General features: G+C 45.3%; 1 protein-coding gene across 5 annotated transcripts in view; it reads left to right on the forward strand.

Annotated features, from left to right (window-relative positions):
* IL20RB (interleukin 20 receptor subunit beta) overlaps window positions 1-19,256 on the forward strand; it is a 33,666-nt gene extending 14,410 nt beyond the window's left edge. For 2 of the 5 annotated variants that reach the window (XM_077752352.1, XM_077752356.1), the window contains 5 exons: window positions 1,054-1,244; window positions 5,396-5,520; window positions 7,169-7,347; window positions 11,008-11,150; window positions 18,331-19,256. In XM_077752352.1, coding sequence (XP_077608478.1) covers window positions 1,054-1,244; window positions 5,396-5,520; window positions 7,169-7,347; window positions 11,008-11,150; window positions 18,331-18,578 — 886 coding nt within the window. In that variant the 3' untranslated portion in view covers window positions 18,579-19,256. Of the gene's footprint in view, window positions 1-1,053; window positions 1,245-5,395; window positions 5,521-7,168; window positions 7,348-11,007; window positions 11,151-11,176; window positions 11,378-18,330 lie in introns of those variants that run through there. The other 3 variants (XM_077752353.1, XM_077752354.1, XM_077752357.1) reach the window with 3 other exon arrangements.
* Window positions 19,257-22,169: the final 2,913 nt, after the last annotated feature.

Genomic DNA, 22,169 nt, shown 5'->3' on the forward strand with positions numbered 1-22,169 from the left:
CTCAATAGGTTTCATTAACAGAAAATACACACTGAACACCTATGTGTGTAGACATTGCTCTAGGCTCAGGGGTACAGATGACAAGATTTCTAGTTATAGGGAGCTTCCATTTAGAAGAGGAGACAGTAAAAAGGTAAAGAAATAAATACACTAGGTCTATGCTGTCCAATATGGTAGCACTAAACACACATCTCTATTTAAATTTAAATTAATTACAATTACATTGAATTAAAACATCTATTTTTCAGTCATACTAATCACATTGCAAGTTCTTAATAGCCACATGTGGCTAGTGACTACCATATTGAACAACACTGATATGGAACATGTTCTATCCGGCAGCACTGCTCTAGGTAGTTTCAGTAGTATTCACTGTGAGGAGGAAGCCAAAAGGCTGAGGCAATAGAGAGACTCTGAGGATCCTTTTTATTAGGTGGTCAGGGAAGGTCCTTCTGAGGAGACGATGTTTAAGCCGGTATCTGAAGGACAGGAGGAGCCAACTATTGTGAACAACAGGGATGGAGCATTTGAGACACAGTGAACAGGTAGTCCAGGTCCTAAGATAACAAGAGCTCAGCATGGGAGGAATGGCAAGGAGGCCAGTATAGAAGGAACATCACGTTTAGGGGCAGAGAAGGCCAGAGAGTCTTGCAGGTCCCGGGGAAGAGTTTGGATTCTGTTCTAAGTGCTTTGGAAGCCACTAAGAAGAGAAATGTCATGATCTGTTGAGTGATGAATAGTTTAAAGAACACCAGAAGTGGACACTGGAAGATTAGTCAGGAGATCACAGCAAGGCCAAGGATGACAGTAGCTGAGATTGAGGGGGTGCTATGGAGATGGAAAGGCCAGGACAGATGGGGTTTATACCAATGATAAAAGAAGTAAGAAGGAATGGATGGTTGATGAGGGAGGGGGGTGGAGGAACTGGAGTATGGAACAAATGCTTCTTTTGCTGATCATAAAAAGTAAGTGAATGAGGCAGTTACTTGCACCTGTCACTGAGCCTAGGTAAAAGGGGCTGGTGTGACACTATGCCCTTTTCTCCTTGGCCAGAGAGTATGAGAGCCTGTATATGAGCCACATCTGGATCCCCAGCAGCTGGTGCTCACCCACCAAAAGTCCTGAGTGTGACATCACTGATGACATCACTGCCACTGTACCGTACAGTCTCCGTGTGAGGGCCACTCAGAGCTCAGAGACCTCAGCCTGGAGCACCCTGAAGCATCCCTTTAATCGAAATTCAAGTAAGGCACTTCTCTTCTTACTCCCCCATCCCTATTGGCCCCTCCTTGGGGAATCAAATTCACTGAGAGTTTCAGGATTCTTGTGAGCATCAATTGGCCTTGAATACAAACAGTCCTGTTTGTTTGTTTGTTTATTGTAAATGTTTATTTATTTTGAGAGAGAGAGAGAGTGTGTGGGTGTGCATCTGGGTGGGGAAAGGGCAAAGAGAGAGGGAGAGAGAGAATCCCAAGCTGATAGCTCAGAGACCGATGCAGGGCTCCATCATGACCTGAGATGACATCAAGAGTCGGATGCTTAACCAACTGAGCCATCCAGATGCCCCCTAACTGGTCCATTTACAAAATTGCCAACTGCTAAAATAAACAAACAAACTAATAAATTAGTAACAAAAAATTGCCAACTGCTTCCCCCATGCCCTCTCATTCTGAAAGAGACTTTGGAAGTCATTCCTACTGTCTCTGTCAGGGTCTGAAGGTGGTGGGGAACATGGAAGGGATTGGGTAGAAATCAGAACATCAGGGAGCCCAAGGTGGAAGGGATGAAGAAAGTGAAGACAGATTTGAAGGGAAGTTGGCCCTCTAGAGCAGAGCAGTATGGTTCAAATCCTAGCTCAGCCACTTGATAGCTGGGGTCCTGCCTCCTCGCCCATAAGAAGGGTAATAGTTTGCCTTGCTGGGTAGTTGTGGGGACCATAAGGTATACACATAACATATAACACATATACACATATATGTGTAACATATACACATATAGTTATGTGTATACCTTATACACATAAGGTATAATGTGTAAGTGTTCAGGACAGTGCTGTCCTATCATAGCACTCAGCTATTGGTAAGTGTTATTATTATTGCCCCAGGGATGCCCAGCGTTGAGAGCCAGAGAGCAGAGGAGGGAAGAGGTGGGGGCAGAAGTGAGACCCCCAGAATGGGATATCAATAGGAATTTTGGGGCAAAATGTGGGCTTCTCTGACCAGGCCTCTTTCCCAGGCACTGAGAGCAGATACAGTGGGAGCAGTGGGATCCCAGTATGAGGCACTGGCAGAGACTGAGGGACACTGGAGGGTGCAGTGCTCAGGCAGCACCCAGCACCACCTCTCTCCAGCTCCTGGGAGCCTGGGGCTCTAGCCAAGACCATTGCTGGGAGCTGGCATCTATTGTTGGAAAGGAAGGCACAGGTCAGATGGAGATAAGAAAATGCTTATAAGCCTTTGTGGGCAGCGGTGTGCAGTAACAGCTTGTGCTTGAGAAGGCGCATATAAACAGGAAACGGTCTTACTGCAGGAGCAGCTGAGGAACAAGAAGGAGCCTCTATACCCGCACCAGAAGGTAGAAGATGTCATCCTCTGTGATCCCTGTGTGGGTGGAGTTCACTACAGAGTTAGGATGGAATCGTGACTCCTAAAGGGGCATTAAATCTGTTCTTTTGCCTTTGAAAAGGGCTACCCTACATGTACCCCAATGTTCATAGCAGCACTCTCAACAATAGCTAAAACATGGAAAGAGCCTAAGTGTCCATCAACGGACGAATGGTTCAAGAAGATGTGGTTTATCTATACCATGGAATACTACATGGCAATGAGAAACAATGAAATCTGGCCATGTGTAGCAACATGGATGTTCCTTGAGGGCTATGCTGAGTGAAATAAGTCAGGCAGAGAAGGACAAATATCNCTCCAGGCTCTGAGCTATCGTCACAGAGCCCAACGCAGGGCTGAACCTACAAATAGTGAGATCATGACTTGAACCAAAGTTGGATGCTTAACCGCTTAAGCTACCCAGGTGCCCAAGTTAAGGGGAAGTCTTGCTGAGAGTAGAGGTTCTTAACCTTGATTGTACATTCCAGTCACAGCAGACCTTTAGAACCACACGTCTGGGGCCCATCCCCAGAGAGTCTAATTTAAAGAATCTGTGTGCATTCTGTTCACTGGGAGTTTGTAACATCCTCAGGTTGTTCTCATATATGGCTAGTTTTGAGATTCACTATATGGAGGCTAAGTAGCTCACACAGCAGAGTCGAGAAATATCCAAAAGCATGGGCTCAAATTCCAGCCATTAACTATGTGACTTTGGGCAAGTCATATAACTTCTCTGACTTCTCAGTTATGTCATCATACAATAAGAATAGTGTTTGCCTTCCTAAGCTTGCTGGATGGATAAAATGAGATAAGAATGTAGACAGCACAGGACAGAGAGGTTCCTGCCCCAACACTGTCAAAAACTTCTCCTCTGAACTGAAATCACTTTAGGTCATTTTCTCTAATTATATTCTCAACAAATTTGGAGAAAAGAAGATCCAATTTTAATCATGTTTACTTAAAACTGAAGCTTCAGAACCCGTTATGTTTTGCAGTTGGTCCCTGACTTCCCCTATTCTGCTGTCCCCTATCCAGGCAGCTCTTCAAATGCCAGAAAACGCTTTGCTCTCCAAAAACTCCCTCCAGGAACTGCCTTTCTTCTGAGTATCCACTGACCTCAGTGCACGGGGATTTAGCCCAGAACACACCCCACTATACTTCCCAAGTCAAGGTCAACCATTGGGGTAGCTCTTCTGGTCCTGCAGTGTCTAGATTTGACAGGCAAGTATGGATCCATCACCAGTGGCCAGGGACTGGAGGCTGCCTCTGTGTGCCCTTCTGTCCTCGGTGTGCTGATGGGTAAGAATCCACAGGGCCTGCTCCCACCCTCTTTGGGATCCAACAAGGTGAAAGATGGGAGTTTGTGCTTAAGCTGTAGTTTCTAGAGTTGAGTATTGGAATTTGTAATGCCCTCTGACTTTTCAACATCCCCAGTAAGAATATGAAATGAAAAATTCTTGGACCAAGAATAGAATGAATGGCCAAGCCATCCACAGGCCGCTGATTCCCTGATGCTTGAAAGTCATTAGCAGCCAGTATATATCACTGATCTATGCGAGTTACAGTGATACACATGTCCCTGACAGATTTGTTCATTCCCAGGAGGCAAAGAATGGACCCAACCTTTCAGGATAGAACTGAGCCCATGCAGGTGTTTGGCAAGCATTATGAAATAGCATCTGCTCACTTAGATGAGTCAAGGAAAAGAGCAATTTCTGCCAAAAAAGTAAAAAGAGGAGCATGAAAGAAACAGAAAGAGATGTTTATCTGAGTACTGAGTCACTTTTCTTGAGTATGTATGCCTCGTGAAGAAGGAACAGAGGACTTTATTATGGTCGAGGAGAAGAGTGAAAAGAGAATTATAGTAAGTCTTTGTCGTTAAAAATTTTATTTTGCTCATTATTCAAAAAACATTTACTAAGCACCTGCAGAGTACAAGAGAGTATTGGCATACAGTAGTCCCCCTTATTTACAGGGGATACATTCCAAGCCCCCCAGTGGATGATTGAAACCGAGAATAGTATCAAATCCTATATATACTATGTTTTTTCCTATACATACATACTTATGATAAAGTTTAATTTATAAATTGGGCACAGTAAGAGATGAACAGCATAACTAATAACAAACTAATAACAGAAGAACAATTATGGGCTGCCTGGGTGGCTCAGTTGGCTGGGCAGCTGACTTCGGCTCAGGTCATGATCTCGCGGTTCATGAGTTCGAGACTTGCGTCGGGCTCTGTGCTGACAGCTCAGAGCCTAGAGCCTGTTTTAAATTCTGTGTCTCCCTCTCTCTCTGCTTCTCCCCTGCTCACGCTCTGTCTCTCAAAAAATAAATTTTTTTAAAAAAAGAACAATTATAACAATACGCTGTAATAAAAGTTCTGTAAATGTGGTCACTCCTCTCTTAAAGTATCTTAATGTGCAATACCGGTCCTCCTTCTTCTCATGACGATATGAGATGGTAAAATGCCTAAGGGATGAAATGCAATGAGCTGCATGACACAGATACTGGGATGTAAGTGTTAGGCTTCTACTGACTTTCTGATCATATATCAGAAGGAAGATCATCTGCTTCCCTCGCGACCACAGGTACCTGAAACCATGGCAAGCAAAATCTCAGATAAGGGGGATGATGGTACAGTTTCTGCATGCTGGGAAGTGACATCATCACCCTCCCTTCCCTATAACCCTCGCATGTTTCTACTGATGACTTGGTTCTGGTCTCACAGGACAGAAAGTCAGTCCTCTCTGGGGCTGGCTTTGATTCTCCCCCTGTCTTGCCAACAGCCATCCTCAACCCGCCTGTGATGGAGGTCACTAAAGACGGCTTCCATCTGGTTATTAAGTTGGAAGACCTGGGACCCCAGTTCGAGTTCCTTGTGGCTTACTGGAGGAGGGAGCCTGGTGCCAAGGTGAGACTTCCGGCCTTGGCCTTGGAGTTGGGCCTCAGGGATGGTGTCACAGACCTCTGAGAGCTGGGCGAGGAAAGCCGGCCCCTGAAGTGCTCACAGGGGTGGCCTGAGCATGAAGAGTCCTGGGTGGAGGGTGGGAAAGGAGCAATGGAAGTAGACTGACAGTCCTAGAGCCGCCTTTTCAAAGAATTGCTTTGGTCCACCCCATGCTTTGGCTGGGAGCTTTCTCGGGCCAGATTTGCTGAGGTATGGGGGTTGCCTCTTTGCCCTAAACTCTAACATAGCATGATCCATAATACCTTTCAGTGCTTTCTCCTTCCTCATCAGCCTGTCTACTCAGCCATTCTCCCTGGTATGTTTAGGTGTAGCAGACCAGAGTGTTCTAGATTATGTAGATGATTTCAAAAGCATATGAGACTGGCACAAGCTTCTTGAGGGCGTGTATCTGGGTAGGGTACAGAAGTTGGGGCAGAGAGCCAGGAGCTGGCTTGTGAATAAACCTGACTAATTATCAGCCAGCTGGCCACCCAGAATGCCTAAATGGGGCACCGCCCCATCATACTGTGGGAGAGTTGCCGCAGACCGGGTTGGGTGGGCTGTTGGCACTCCCAGAGCAAATGGCCAACCAAACAGCAGCAGCAGCAGAAGGGCTAGAGCTTGAGCAGAAACTAAGGGACAGTCAGACCTACTGGAGACCCTGTCCAAGTTGATTTGCAAAGGGTACTGCAGGCAGCACGAGAAAAACAGCCTTCATAATAAGTCTGGATAGGAGGCAGTAGAGAGCTTTCATAGAATCTACAGCAGAGCTGGCATAGGGTGCCCCTGACCTCACAGCAGTATCTGGGGGACAAGGCACATGCCCTAACATCTACTCAACACGGGCTGTAGTTTGGGTATTTTCCCTGAAAAGTGATGTGTGTAGGTGGGGCAGGCAATAACAATGGTTTCCAGTATTTACTCGTGCTGGGTCAGGGCCCAGTGGTGGGACATGGCATTGCCAGCCAGGCAGAGGGAGTAGTATGGGGGACAGATCAGGGCCTGGGCAGGAGGGAGCATGCAGCTTCCTCAGATTTTTTGGGATGGAGCCCATTCCCAACCCTTGGTAATTAGCAGGGCCGGTGCCAAGAGAGGAACATGTACTCTGAGTCACTGGGGCTGGGCCCAGCCANAAATGGATGGATGGATGAGGAGGCATAGCTTCCTGGCTCCACTGCTCTTGTGAACTGATCTCTCTGGCCACACTGGCCATGCCAAGCCCCCCGGCTCAGTCAGATTTCTGACCATCAGGGGTTTGCACAAATGTTACCTTGTCAGGGAGGACTTCACTAACCACTCTGTTTAGTCCTTCCTCATCATTCTACCTTTTTGCCCTACTTCCTTTTTCTTCACAGCCTTATAACGACCTGACATGTGTCCTATAATTGTGTCTCCCCCCATGTAAGCTCCATGAAAGCACTGACTTTATTTTGTTCTTTGCTATGTCTCTGTGCCTATAACAGTACCTGGCACATAGTAGGTACTTAATAAATACAAAAGAATGAATGAATGAATAAATGAGAGGGGACATTCTATATGCATCCCAGAAAGGAAGTATCTAAAACTTTACTTCCTTGGCTCTTCTTGCCCTGTCCTGTCCTGCTTCCCTCAGGGTGTAACTGTCTTCTGGTCTCCTAAAGGAACATGTCAAAGTGGTGAGGAGCAGGGGCATTCCGGTGCACCTGGAAACCATGCAACCGGGGGCTGCCTACTGTGTGAAGGTCCGGACATTCGTGAAGGCCATCGGGAGGCACAGCCCTTTCAGCCAGGCAGAATGTGTCAAGGTGCAAGGTATGGATGGCTTTCCTGTTCCTGGAGTCCTTCCTGCACAGATGAAGGCCCTTCCCGGTGTTTGCTTGGCTATCTTCTGGGTTCCTTTAGTTCTGAGTTTGCTCTAGGTTTCACTGACCTGCCCCCGAGCTGGGAGGGTTTCTGTGGTGAAAGTGTGATTTCCTGTAAGTCTCCTAGAAGCAAGATTTCACCTTGGGTCTTGTTGGGGTCACTTGAGCAGGTGTCTGGAACACTTTCCTCCTGAGAGCTTCCTAGGCCTGAGGCCAGATGTTGCAAGCACCTGGGAACTGGAGGGGGCTGAGGGTGCCAGAGAAGCCGCCAGGGGTATGAGAGTCAGACCTTGGAAAGAGGCACCCCGCTGTATATCACTGCTGCTTTCAGCTGGAAGGGACTTGATGGAAAGTCTACAGAATCCTCTTGTTTGACTTAATTTTTTCCCTTGAATTTTTTTATAGTCTAAACCCCTACAGTGTTAAAAAAATCCTTTGGAAAAAAACAAAACAACACCCCATATCCCACGATTCTGCCACTCAAACACCACAAGATACGTGTGGAGACTCTCCTTTCTACTCCTCTTCCCCATCCTTGCAATTCTAGCCCCTCCCTTATAGGTATTCATTTCTTGTATATCCTTCTAAAGACTTTTAAATACATATACAAGTAAATGTGAATATATATATACACACACACACACACACATATAGATTTCCCTTTATTTTAGCACAAATGGTAGCATACTTATTGTGCTGTTCTGGATCATGTCTTTTTCACCTTATATATCTTATAGATTTTTCCATATCAATAAGAACTTTCTCATCCTTCGTTACAGCTGCACAGTATATAGTTGTGTGTATATGTGACTAATTTAACTAGTCCTTCATTGGTGGATATTTAGTTTTTGCCCCAATATTTTTCTCTTCTAGCCAATGTTTTAATTAATTATCTTGTACATAGATCAGTTTGCTGGTGTGTGTATATTTGCTTTTTTTTTTTTTAAAAACATTTATTCATTTTTGAAAGAGAGATACAGTGCAAGTGGAGGAGGGGAAGGAAGAGAGGGAGACACAGAATCTGAAGCAGGCTCCAGGCTCTGAGCTGCCAGCACAGAGCCCAACACGGGACTTGAAACTGTGAGTGGTGAGATCATGACCAGAGCCGAAGTCAGACGCTTAACTGACTGAGCTACCCAGGCACCCCTGGTGTGTGTATATTTGAAGGATGAATTCCTGGAAGTAGAGCTTCTTGGTCACAAGCATCCATATTTAAGTTTTGACCGCTGTTCCCAAATTGCTCTGCAAGGTGGTGTGATTGTTCTACCGTTGTCTACGTGTAGATACTTGCACACTGTGTGCTTGCTTTTTCACAGACATAACATTTCTTTTTTTTTTTTTTTAAAGGTTTTACTTATTTTTGAGAGAGAGAGAGACAGAGCATGAGTGGGGGAGACAGAGAGGGAGACACAGAATCAGAAGCAGGCTCCAGGCTCTAAGCTGTCAGCACAGAGCCTGATGCAGGGCTCGAACTCACGAACTGCGAGATCATGACCTGAACCGAAGTCGGTGCTCAACGAACTGAGCCAGCCAGGCGCCCCTCCCCCCCCCCTTTTTTTTTTTTAAAGGTTTTATTTATTTTTGAGAGAGAGCAGACGTAACATTTCTAACATCTTCCACATGGATTTTTTTGGTTACTATTTTATACTACTTTTTAAAACCATGTAAGTCAAGTTTGGTGAAGAATTAAAACAACACAGAAGCATATAAAGTGAGAGGTACACGTTCTCCATTCTCCCCCACATCACTCAGGTTTCCTTTTCCAAGTCTGACATCGAATCTTCTAGTCGTCTTGTGATGCCAATACTCACAGGCAAAAAATGGGAGTGTACTGTGCTTACCGTTCTGTACATTGCTTGTCTTCACTTAGAAGTATATTGTGAACGTCTTTTCATGTCACTACATGTGAACTGGTCTCATTTTTAAAAATTTATTTATTTATTTTGGGAGAGAGAGAACACAAGCGAGGAAGGGACAGAGAGAAGGAGAGACAGAATCCCAAGCAGGCTCCATGCCATCAGTGCAGATCCCAACATGGGGCTTGAACTCATGAACTGTGAGATCATGACCTGAGCTGAGATCAAGTGTTGGACACTTAATTGACTGAGCCACCCAGGCACCCGGACCTACCTCATTTTTAAAGCAGATGTATAATAAGTGAATTTATTGATGTGCCAAAATATATATAACAAAAAATATATATATGTAACAAAACATATACTTCCAGTCTTGCCACTGGAGATCATGCTGGAGTGAACAAATGTGTGTATATCCCAATTCCCATTTTAAAAGTTGAATTCCTAACCTACCATGTCAATGTCACATGATATATTAAATCATCTCCTATTTTGGGGTATTTAGATAATTTCTATGTTTTAGGTCAGTTCCATTTGCTTTTGATGATGATGTTCATTGATTGATTGATTCATTCAGTGAGTATTTACTGAGCATTGACTATGTGCCAAACGCTGGTCTAGTCACTGGGATACAGAAGGGAAGCCCCTGCCCTCATGGGAGTTTATTCTCTAGCTGGGGAGATGGGCTACAAACAAGTAAACAAATGAGATAGTTTCACTTGGTGGTGTGTGCTATGAATGAAACACAACAGAGCATACGTGGAGGTGGGGGGTAGAGAAACAAACTGGTTATGAGGCTGTTTGCCCTACCCCAGGTGTTGCTATGAACTGCTCTCTGCATATAATTGTTTCCTTCCTTGAAATAATTCTTTGGAATCCACCCAGAGGAATAAATGAGAGAGTATGAACATTTGTTTATTTCTTGTTGTGTACTGCCGAAGTAGTTTCAAAAGTACTGAAACAAAGCTCAGTGCCCCCAGCCACCTACGTGATACCACTGTCTTCTCTGCGGCCTCCCCGGCTGTGCCACCCTTCACATCGTTGGTGAGGGGTCTGACCTAGAGGGGCTCAATGAGTCGCTCCACGTCACACGGAACAGGAAGATGGGAACATAACCTATCACCCCTTCTGCAACTGCAGATGCTCACACTTGGCACTTTCTGATACATTTGCTCAGTACAATGACCCTGGGCTTCGGAGCCAGCCCTACCTGTGTGACCTGGGGTAAGTCACTTGATGATAGTAGAGGCTCGATATATCATAATTACAGTGTGACCGTTTTCCGAGGTCAGTATTTTCCTCCACAATGTAAGGCAATGCCAAGAGCAAATTGTGAAACACATTTTGTTTTCAGTTACCACCCAGCTCCCTTCTGTGCCGTTCTCTCTCGGCACCTCCCCCTCATCCTGCCGGGGTCCTGGCACATCGCCTTCCTCCTGGCAGCTGGGCCAAGGGACGTGCTAACACAGCTAGTGCCTTAACACATGATGCTCCTCCCTTTCCCTTCCCAAGAAAAAGATTTTAATCTTCCCTGGGGCTTTCTGGAAACAACACCTTAATCTGGATTCTAAAAAAAAATTGGTTTTAATGGTGGTTAATTTTAGTCAGCTAGGTAGACGTCACATATCCGGATGTTGGCATCTGCTGTCCTGGCCGATGTGCAGAGCCAGCACCCGGACAGCGAGCGAGGCCAGGACGGGAGATCTCGTCTTCGCTGTTGTCTCCTCAGCCTGTTCTTATCTTTTCATTTCCAGGAGAGACCCTCCCCCTGGCGCTGGCCCTGTTTGCGTTTGTTGGCTTCATGCTGATCCTCGTGGTGGTGCCCATTTCGATCTGGAAAATGGGCCGGCTGCTCCGGCACTCCTGCTGCCCCGTGGTGGTGCTCCCCGACACCTTGGTAATGATATTCTTTTTTCCTTTCAGCAAGACACTGACCAGATGGAGTCTGGCGTGGGCACACATTCTGTGGATTTACAAGCATTTGCACAAAGAGGAGAGAAGAGGATTTATAGGAATTCACTCCTTTTTTTAAAAAAAAGTTTATTTAGGGACACCTGGGTGGCTTAGTCGGTTAAGTGTCCGACTTTCGCTTAGGTCATGATCTCGCGGTTCGTGGGTTCGAGCCCCGCGTCGGGCTCTGTGCTGACAGCCAGCTCAGAGCCTGGAGCCTGTTTCAGAGTCTGTGTCTCCCTCTCTCTCTGACCCTCCCCTGCTCATGCTGTCTCTCTCTCTCTCTCCTAGAAAAAAAATTTTTTTTAAATTAAAAATAAATAAATAAAAACAATTTTAAAAATTAAAAAAGTTTATTTATTTTCAAGAGAGAGATAGAGCATGCAAGAGTGGGGGTGGGCAGAGAGAGAGAGGGGGACAGAGGATCTGAAGCAGGCTATGTGCTGACAGCACAGAGCCCAATGTGGGGCTCCAACTCACAAACTGTGAGATCATGACCTGAGCAGAAGTCAGACACTTAACTTAGTGAATTAGAATTCACTTCTAATTAGAGGGGCTGACAGAGAACCCCCTTCTCTGGGGAGCGGTGGCCTTCCTCAGGCTCTCGTCAGGCCACTGCCGCTTGCCCTCAGGACCTGGCACAGCCAAGAGAGCAGGTGTGTTCTACCGCTCAGGATGTTCCGCATTTCAAGAGTCACACACAGTCATACTCTTCCAGCCTGGCCTGCGAGCGTTCTTGGCCCCGTGCCATAATTAAAACAGCAGCTACATGCAGTAGTATGTTCCATCCCAACATACTCAACTCATACGCCAAGAGCCTCATTGCTTCTCAGGGCAAAAAGCATGGACTGTGCTTTCCCTTTGGCTGGGGGCTGGGGGACAGTCTGGGCCTGGCCAGTGACCACCTACGGTTAGGGGTCCCCACCTGTTTTCTCAGCTCCTGGCAAGGCCAGTGTTCTTATGTTACTCCTGTGGACTCTGGACCACAGATTTGAGTCTCTAGTGGGGGCAAGTCCTATGCCCATGCCAGGGTGGGAGAAAAGCAAATGCAGGCCTCCAGTAACTCCCTGTGTTCCATTTTGCTACCTCCTGTGCCCCCCATGCCACTCAGACCTCAACACTTAAAGCCGCAGAAAACAAAACAAAGCAACAACAAACAAAAACAAACCCACTCCTGTCACCTCGGGGATTTCTCACAGACCTCTCCTGGCAGGAGGGAGTTAGCAGTCAGCTTCTCAGAGGCACCTAGAATCAGAACTGCCTGTAGTTCTTTATTAGCCTGGAGTCATTCTGGAAGGAGTTACTTAACGACATCTGCATGACCCTGAGAGTGCAGGCCATGCTCTCCTGACACCGGGAAGTAATCCTCCCTGTGACCCAGGCTCCAGGATGCCCTCCACGCTGTCATCCTAAAGCCAGCTCTCTTTCTCTTCCCGTCGCTTCTACATGGTCCTAACTTTAGCTGACATGAGTGTAGAGTTAAGCGCCAGACTGTTCTAAGTCTTTAAATATATTGATTCATTTCATTTTTGCTTTTCCATAATTGCTTACTAATGTGCGTTTCATCAGTGCCCCGCCAGCCCACTCTGAATGACTAAATGGTTCACTGCTAAAGAGGAAGGCACCGTGGTGTAGCACATACAGGGGAGCAGGGCAGGCCTATTCCCCTTCAGCAAGAACCCCAGGGGCTCAAAGTTGTGGGATCTTTAAAAGATGTGCATTCTGGGGGTGCCTGTGTGGCGCAGTCAATTAAGTGTCTGACTCTTGATCTCGGCTCAAGTCATGATCTCATAGTTTCTGAATATAAGCCCAGCATCAGGGCTCTGCAGGGGTGGTGTGGAGCGTGCTTGGGATTCTGTCTCTCCTTCTCTCTGACCCTCCCCCTGCTCATACTATCTCATTCTGTTTCTCTCTCTTTTTCTCAAAAAGATGTGTATTCTCCAGTTGTTGGAGTAGTGTTTTAAAAATATCAATTGGGTCAAAATACTTGATCATACTGTTCAGATATTTTGGTATAGTCCTATTAGTTATTGAGAGTGACAAAACAAAATCTCCAACTAGGAGAGTAGATGTGTCTGTTTCTACGTTTGTCAATTTTTCTTCACGTATTTTGATGCTCTGTTTTGGGTGCATGCGTACTTATAATTGTCATGCCTTCCTTAATAATTGAGACTTTTATCATCATAAAGTGTCCCTCTTTATCTCTGGCAATCAGCCCTTATCCTGATATTGATACAGCTCTTTGTTGTTTACTGTTTGAACAGCTATCTTCTTTCTATATTTTTACTTTATACTTATCCATGTCCTCATATTTAAAGTGTGTCTCTTGTAGCAGCATATGTTGGTCTTAAATTTTTATTCTTTAAAATAAATCCATTCCAATAATCTCTGCCATTTAACTGGAATGTTTAGTCCATTAACCCCGAGCTTTGGTCCTCTCACCATCTAACTTCTGTGTTTGCATCCATATTTGTCACTGTTCATGGCACCAAAAGAGACTTGCCCCCAGTCAAGGAACTGTAAAAAATGTGAAACTCACCCGGTGATGTTATCTTCTTTCAAGTGTCAATTGTTGATTGCTCTCCAGTAACTTAAGGAAGTCGATATTATATTTTGATCAGTTTTTTTTTAAGTTTATTTATTTTGAGAGAGACAGAGACCGCATGAGTGGGGGAGGGGCAGTAAAACAGGGAGAATCCCAAGCAGACTCTGTGCTGTGAGCGCAGAGTCCGATGCAAGGCTTGAGCCCACGAAACCTGAGGTCATGACCTGAGCTGAAACCAGGAGTCAGACACTTAACTGACTGAGTCACCCAGATGCCCCATATTTTGACCAGTTTTTAAATTTGTTATCTGTAGGAGGATTGGTCTGATTGGTGCTGCTCCACCATAAGTGCAGTGAAAGAGAATGTCCCGGACCAATCCAAAATGATAATGGTAGGGTAGCATCCCTGGCTGAGGCAGGTCACAGCTCTTCTTTTCCACATGTGGTAAAAATTTAGCCTTACTCAGCCGGACTCCATCAAACTACTTTTTGTGGTTTTCCTCTCAACTCTGTTACTCATGGTCACCCTCTACTCACAGGGTATTCCATTCCTAACACCGTCTCTCATTTTTCTTCTTCTAGTCTACAGTTCAGCAGCCCCGTAGAGGTTCCTCCTTACTCCAGGATCAGGGACATAGGATCCTTCCAAGACCCAAAGTGAGTGACAGAGCAAAGGGCCAGGGAAAGAATCATGGAGAAGGTCAGTTGCTTATAAAATTTCAGGCACACAAGAAGAGCCCTCAAATGGCAAAAAGTCCTAGGAATCCTAATGCATTAAGAGTCACATTGTAGGGCGCCTGGGTGGCTCAATTGGTTAACCATGTGATCTCTGGTCAGGTCATGATCTCACAGTTTACAAATTCGGGCCCTGCACTGGGCTCTGTGCTGACATCTCTGAGCCTGGAGCCTTCTTCATATTCTGTTTCTCCCTCTCCCTCTGCCCCTCTCCTGCTCACACTCTGTCTCTCTCTCTCAAAAATAAATAGACATTGGAGCACTTGTGTGGCATAGTCGGTTAAGTGTCCAACTTTAGCTCAGGTCATAATCTCATGGTTCACGAGCCCAGCATGGGCTCTGTGCTGACAGCTCAGAATCTGGAGACTGCTTCAGGTTCTGTCTCTCTCTCTCTGCCCTTCCCTGCCGCATGCTCTGTTTCTCTCAAAAATAAACATTAAAAAATTTTTAAATAAGCAAACATTAAGAAAATTTTTTAAAGCCACACCCTAAAAATAGCTTTTGGAGAAAACCAAGCAACTTTAGAGGAGACCAGAAACAAGGATATTCTATGAGAGTATGACCACTTTTATCCATGGGAGATAGATACCACTACCCTTGCCTACCTTTCACTTCTCTGTTCTTACCATCCTTCCTCCATCATTCCGGTGTCTGTTCCTGTGTGTATTCCTTTCCATAAGGTTTTTAATTTTTTTTTCTCCCTAGTTGTTTTCAGTGGACAATTTCTCTGGGTATATGTACTTCCCATAGTGCTGTATGAGAACTCGATCACTAGGGTCCATTAAACCCCAAACAGATTCTGGAGCTGTATGTCACCACCACCCTCTCTCCTACCACAGCCTTGACTTCAGCACAGCCTAGCTGCACTTCACATTTGCCTTACTTATAATCCTTTAAAGTGTTAAAAACAACTTTCAGCCTCCTTGCAAAACTCACACATCTTTCCAATCAAACTTTGGAAAATTGCCAAGTGGAAATCCTTGACAATTCTTCAAATAGCCCTATGCAGTTTGTGAGTATTTAATTTATCTGTTTGGATTAAACACTTCATGTCTACATCTGTAATTTCATGGTTGGTGATGGTTGTACTCTGAAATACACCATTAAGTCTTTCTTTCCATTCAAATTTATATCACCAAGTAACAGTTTTCTAAAACAAAAATATATATGCAAGGAAAATTATAGCAATGCTGAGGGGCGCCTGGGTGGCTCAGTGGGTTGATCATCTGACTTTGGCTCAGGCCATGATCTCACAGCTCATGAGTTTGAGCCCTATGTCAGGCTCTGTGCTGACAGCTCAGAGCCTGGAGCCTGCTTCGATTCTGTGTCTCCTTCTCTCTCTGCCCCTCCCCCACTCATACTCTGTCTGTCTCTCTCTCAAAATAAATAAACATTAAAAAAAATTTTTAAAAGGAATGCTCAGTGTATACTCCCTATTTTAAAGTATTATTTCTTCTCCTTATCTTTCATCCTTAATTGCTTCATAGGGATGGAGCTTTGGTGTGAAAGAGTCTTTTTTTCTTTTCTATGACTCACTTTATTCTTTCTCTTCTTGCTGTCACATTACCCTGGAATATGGGTAGCTAGCATAAAGGTGGTCCCAAGTTAGTCATTCTTCAATGGGCCATTACAAGTCTGGCTTTGTATGTTTCATAGAAAGTGGTATTTGTGAACTCAGATGCCTCTGGGGCCCAGACAGGTACCAAAAGGAAAAAAGAAAAGGAATGTGCACTGCAGTGAACATAATTCAATAGGGAGAGATGGTGGGGACCATGGCAAACATGTTCCAGCTAAAGAAGGCAGCTGTTTTTCAGCTCTGACATGTTGTTGCTGAGAGAGGCTGTGAACCAGTGTACCAAATCTCCAAGTTTTAAATGAGCAACTAGAACCCCAAATGTTTATGAGAAATCTCCTGATTTATAAATGTGAAAACTAATTCAGATTAAAAAACAAATCAACTTCAGGAAACTAACGGTAGAACTCCCCTATGACCCAGCAATAGCACTGCTAGGAATTTACCCAAGGGATACAGAAATGCTGATGCATAGGAGCACATGGACCCCAGTGTTCATAGCAGCACTCTCAACAATAGCTAAAACATGGAAAGAGCCTAAGTGTCCATCAACAGACGAATGGATCAAGAAGATGTGGTTTATCTATACCATGGAATACTACATGGCAATGAGAAACAATGAAATCTGGCCATGTGTAGCAACATGGATGGACCTTGAGGGTGTTATGCTGAGCGAAATAAGTCAGGCAGAGAAGGACAAATATCATATGTTTGCACGTATAGGAGGATTAGGAGGAACTTAACTGAGGACCATGGGGGAGAAGAAGGGGGGAAATGGTGGGGGAGAGGGAGAGAGGCAAACCATGAGAGACTCTTGAATGCTGAGAAACAAACTGAGGACTGATGGATGTGGGGGGAAGGGGGGAGATGGGCATGGAGGAGGGCACTTGTGGGGATGAGCACTGGTGTTATATGGAAACCAATTTGACAATGAACTATTTGTTAAAAAAAAACAAAACACACACAAAAACCAAATCAACTGAGCCTTGCTTGAAAGTTTGTTCTAGCATACAGGACAAGAGTTTCACACCTTGTGAACTTCTGAGATTATGCTGCTTTACTTTCATGTTCTAGAACTCCACTGTCCAGTATAGTAGGTGTAATCCATGTGTGACTATTAAGCACTTGAAATGTGTCTAGTCCCAATTGAGAGGTACTGTAAGTATAAAATACACAATGGATTTTGAATACCCATTTCATTAATATTTTTATGCAGATCATAAATTAAAATAATATTTTAAAGATAAAACACATTATTAATATTAATTTAACCTGTTCCTTTTTACTTTTTAAAATGTGCTACTAGAGAATTTTAAGCTGTGTATGTAGCTCAAATTATGTTTCCATTGGACACTCCTCTAGAGTTAAGTAATCACATATAATCACTGCAGATTTAGGTAGCTAGTATTCTAAGGATCTGACTGGACCGGCAGCAGGGGATTGGTGCTGGCCTCCACACGACAGTCCCCCTCAGTGAACCCTGTACATTGTCTTTCCCCGTTAATTGCCTGTGAACACCAGGACTCAGCCCTGCCGCTGCCTCTTTGCAAACAAGGATCAAGGGCACCTGGCTCCCTGAAGCTGATGTCTCCCGGGCACTGAGGTGGAGGAACCCCTTGTGCCTACTTGCTGTGCCCATGTGCTCCTCTTTGGAGTGATGATGGGAAGGACCGTGGGGGATAACTGTAGAAGAAGCTAGTGAATCTGGTGGAGGTGAGCGGGCTAGGAACAGTGGGGAGAGTCCTTCTGAAATGTTGACACCTGCACTTTTACAGCCAGTTAGGACTATGTACTGGAGTCGCTGGGAGAATATGATAGCAACATGAATATGAGTGGGAAGGGACTCCAATTTATGGAGCGCCATCTCTGGACTGGGCGCCCTGCCACATGCTGTACGTTGAGCATCTCAGACGGTCATTATTTTCAGAGCTCTCTGGTGGAAGGTTAGACTTTTTGACCAGAATTAACATTCTGGGGTTTCGTGGCACAGTGTCCCAGAGAGATGGGCATGGGCATAGCAGGGCCCTAAGAGATCTGCTGGTCTGTGAACTGGGGGATGTTCTCAGTAAATGTTGGAAGCCTCTGATCCAAGGGGTTAAAATTATCTTTTTGTTGTTGTTGTTGCTTGAAAGTTAATCAAGTAGCTGAGATTTCTGCAATATTCTCTATAATTGTGACTACTTTACTGCTACTATAATGTAGCAGTAGTATATTCCACCATAATGAATATTATGACATGATAATGAATGAATATTAATGAAAATTATTTTTTCAGAAAATAACCAATTCACCCCAGAAGTTAATCAGCTGCAGGAGGGAAGAGGTGGAAGCCTGTGCCACTGCCATGCTGTCTTCAGAGGAGCCCTTCAGGACCTGGATCTAGGGGGCTTTGCGAGGCCCCAGTTGAAACTGAGAAGCTGGTGGGCATGGCACTGGAACCACGAAGGGAAAGGCTGTGGATCAGTTTTCCCCCATGGACAAATGACAAGAAAAGCTAGCAGAGCCTGCTGGGTCCATGTCTAGAAGCGACCGTCAGAGGCAGAGTGGTTTGGCAGACAGAGCACTGAGTCGGGGTGAGGAGATGTGGCCTCTAAGAACTGGATCTGGCTGCATTCATGGACTGAATGACCCTGAAGAAGTGACTTGGTTTCTCTGGTCCTCAGTTTTGTCATCTATAAAATGGGGGAATTAACTATACAACCGTTAAACCACCATATGCATATATATTTATATCCAGCACTTGGAGAGTTTTGGGAGACCGGCAACACTGTACATTGTGATTGTTTCACCTTTTCTGCAGAGTGTAATAGCAGTGTAATAAGAATGATAAAAACTCTTCACACCAGCTAGCATGAAGATCCCGCTTTCGTAGAAGAAACCTGGAAGAAGAAAGGAAGGATGGGCACAGCAGCGTTGACTTTGCTTCCAGCCAAACGCCTGTGCAGAGGTCAACGGCTCAGCCAGCTCTACAATACATGACCCAGATGGAGGCCGCAGGCCCATGGAAAATGGGATACTGTGGGTTCATGAGAAACTTAACTAAAGAATAAATAATGTGTGCACACTGAAGGCAGCACATAAAATGTATGCATATGAGGAGAGGAGAATGCAGAAAGATGTCAATAATAAGTGTGATGTTTGCTGTGTTCCCTTTATCTGTAGAGTTGTTAAAGTAGAGCATTAAAAATAAAAAGGGGTCACCTTGGGGAATCTTTTTGGCTTCTTCCAAAAAAGTGGTCATTGGGGTTCTAGTTACATTATCAGCCTTGTGTCCAGAGAAGCTCCTGAAGCCCACCATTGGCTAGGAGTTGTGGGGGTGACCTCAGGTAGGGGGTGGGGCAGTGAGAGTGGCAGACAGCTTCTGGCTTCATGAGAACCCTGACTTATGCCGCCGGCCAAAGCTTTACCTGGTCAGGGTGCCCCTGGACCTTCCTGGAGGACTTGCTCCACAGGAAATGCCTTTGGGTACCTCTCCTGCTTAAGACAGCTCACTTGAGTGTCCTTAGCCCCTTCCGGCATGTTCGTTCATGACTCACCCCTGGAAGCCTCTTCCTGCCCTTCTTTCTACCAAGTGAGGAAGAAAGTCAGGGTTAGAGAAGGAGTGGAGAGGGGAGTTTCTTGAGAGGTGAAGAGTTTGATGGGTAGGACCTGTGCCTCCCTTCTTAGCCCTCCCTCCCAGGCAGCCCAGAGGTGGGGACTATCTACCTGTTTCAACCAGGGAGTTTCCCCTATAAGATAGAGGCCTACAACCCCCTCTCTACCCAGTGGGGTCTCAAGTAGCCAGAGGTGGGCTTTCCAGAAGGATGACAATACTGAAGATCTTTTCCTTTGTACCATTTGAGTGCTTCCATATTGTTCTTCTTTCATGAAGAGCATGTGTTGATTTTATATTTAGCCTAAACTGGAAACATATTTTCAGTTTGTAAAAATAAAGGCCATATTTCTCTACTGGTTACCACTCTCCCTCTTCCCACTTCTACCCTGGGGCTGCCGTCCCTCTGTCACCTGTCCAGGCCTAGAACCCAGAAATCACCCAAGATTTCCCTCTGCTCGAGTCCCTCTCACGATCTGTCCCAGTGCTCATCCATTCTTGCTGGTGTATATATGTATAGAGAAATTTCTCTTGATTATTCTGTTCTTTCCAGTTCCCAAACATGTACCCACTGAGGTCATTGCAATCATGTACCAGACATTGAGCTAGTTCACGACACTGGAGGGCTTGGCTCCTATGTAGCTGGTCATTCCCTCTCCCCTTGAGCGCTTATGTACTGACTCCCGAGACCTCCTCTCCTCCCCTCCAATCCATTTACCCCCATCACCTGGCTCTTTAAAGTGTACACTTTAAGGAGTGAAAAGAGGGGCATGTGGCTGGTTGAGTCAGTAGAGCCTGGAACTCTTTTTTTTTTATTAAAAAAAAATTTTTTTAGCGTTTAATTTATTTCTGAGAGAGAGAGAGAGACCGCATGAGCAGGAGACGGACAGAATCTGAAACAGGCTCCACGCTCTGAGCTAGCTGTCAGCACAGAGCCCTACGTGGGGCTCGAACCCACGAACCATGAGATCATGACCTAAGCTGAAGTCGGACGCTTAACCGACTGAGCCACCCAGGTACCCCGAGCCTGGAACTCTTGATCTCCGTGCTGTAAGTTTGAGCCCCACAGCGGGTATAGAGACTACTTTAAAAAAAAATCTTTGGGGCCCCTGTTGAAGAGCCTAAAATTAAGTCCTCCATTAAGAGCAATCTCGGGCTGCACGTAGCCCCAGTCCCAGTTCCAGGAAAAGCCTCAGATTGTTCAAGGCTAAAGCCATCCTTGGACCGCCCTCAGATGAGCTAATCAAAAAAACATTCCTATGGTCTGAGTCAAGGCTGGGAACTGCAAACAGTTATTTTATACAAACTAGCCAATTTCTCACCGCCTGCCTGACCCCCACGTGGGCCTTTTGAACTCACCTCATAAGTGGTCATTTTCAAAGGATTCTCAAAAGTTATGATTGGGTCCCACCAAAAGTAATGAACACCTCACAGATACTGAATGGTCAAAGCTGTGACCATGGGTGCTGCTGTACAATTGTAATTGGTGCTTATGTGATGATGCTATACATACTGTAACACCCCCATCCCTTACTCCTTAAAAACCCTGTTCGCTATTGTTCTTTGCTTCACCTTGCTGCCACGACACTGGTAGGCGGGTGCGCCCCTGCTCGAGCTTGTAATAAAGACCCTTTTGTATTTGCATCGGTGCCGGCTCCTTGGAGGTCTCTGGGACTCGCGATTCAGGCACAACACTGTGTAGCTCAGTGGGTTGAGCAATTGACTTGATTTCAGCTCAGGTCATGATCCTGCAGTCATGGGATCAAGCGCTGCATTAGGCTCCGTACTGAGAGTGGTGGAACTCTCTCTCTCTCTCTTTCTCAAAATAAATAAATTTAAAATAAAAAGATTCTTGGGGCGGCTGGGTGACTCATTTGCTTAAGTATCTGACTTCGGCTCACCGACTTGGGCTCAGGTCATGATCTCACAGTTAATGAGTTCGAGTCCCACTTGGGACTCTGTGCTGACAGCTCAAGGCCTAGATCCTGCTTCTTTTGGATTCTGTGTGTCCCTCTCTCTCTCTCTGCCCCTCCCCCACTCATGCTATCACGCCTTCAAAAATAAACATTAAAAATATTTTTATTTAAAAAAAAAGATTTTCTCTCTTTCTGTCCCTCTCCCCTACTTACTCTCCTCCTTTAAAATTAAAAACAGGGTCGCCTGGGTGGCTCTGTTGATTGAGCGTCCGACTCTGTGTCAGGCCCTGAGCCTGCTTCCGATTCTGTGTCTCCCTCTCTCTCTGCCCCTCCCTACTCACACTCTGTCTCGCTCTCATAAATAAACATTGCAAAAATTTTTAAAAATTAAAAACAAAAATCTTTAAGGGGTGAAAAGGGGCATAGTTAATAACTACAACAGAACAGGAAGACCATCTCTGTAGTCCTTGATGTTGCTCAACCGGTGGAATGCCCCTTTCCACAGAATCAAGCCCAGCTTCTTTTTTTTTTTCTTTTGAACGTTTATTTATTTTTGAGACAGCGAGCATGCAAGACCACGCTCTGACAGCAGAAAGCCTGACTGGG

The sequence above is a fragment of the Crocuta crocuta genome, unplaced genomic scaffold (genome assembly GCF_008692635.1).
Source record: "Crocuta crocuta isolate KB4526 unplaced genomic scaffold, BGI_CrCroc_1.0 scaffold580, whole genome shotgun sequence".
In the NCBI taxonomy this organism is placed as follows: domain Eukaryota; kingdom Metazoa; phylum Chordata; class Mammalia; order Carnivora; family Hyaenidae; genus Crocuta; species Crocuta crocuta.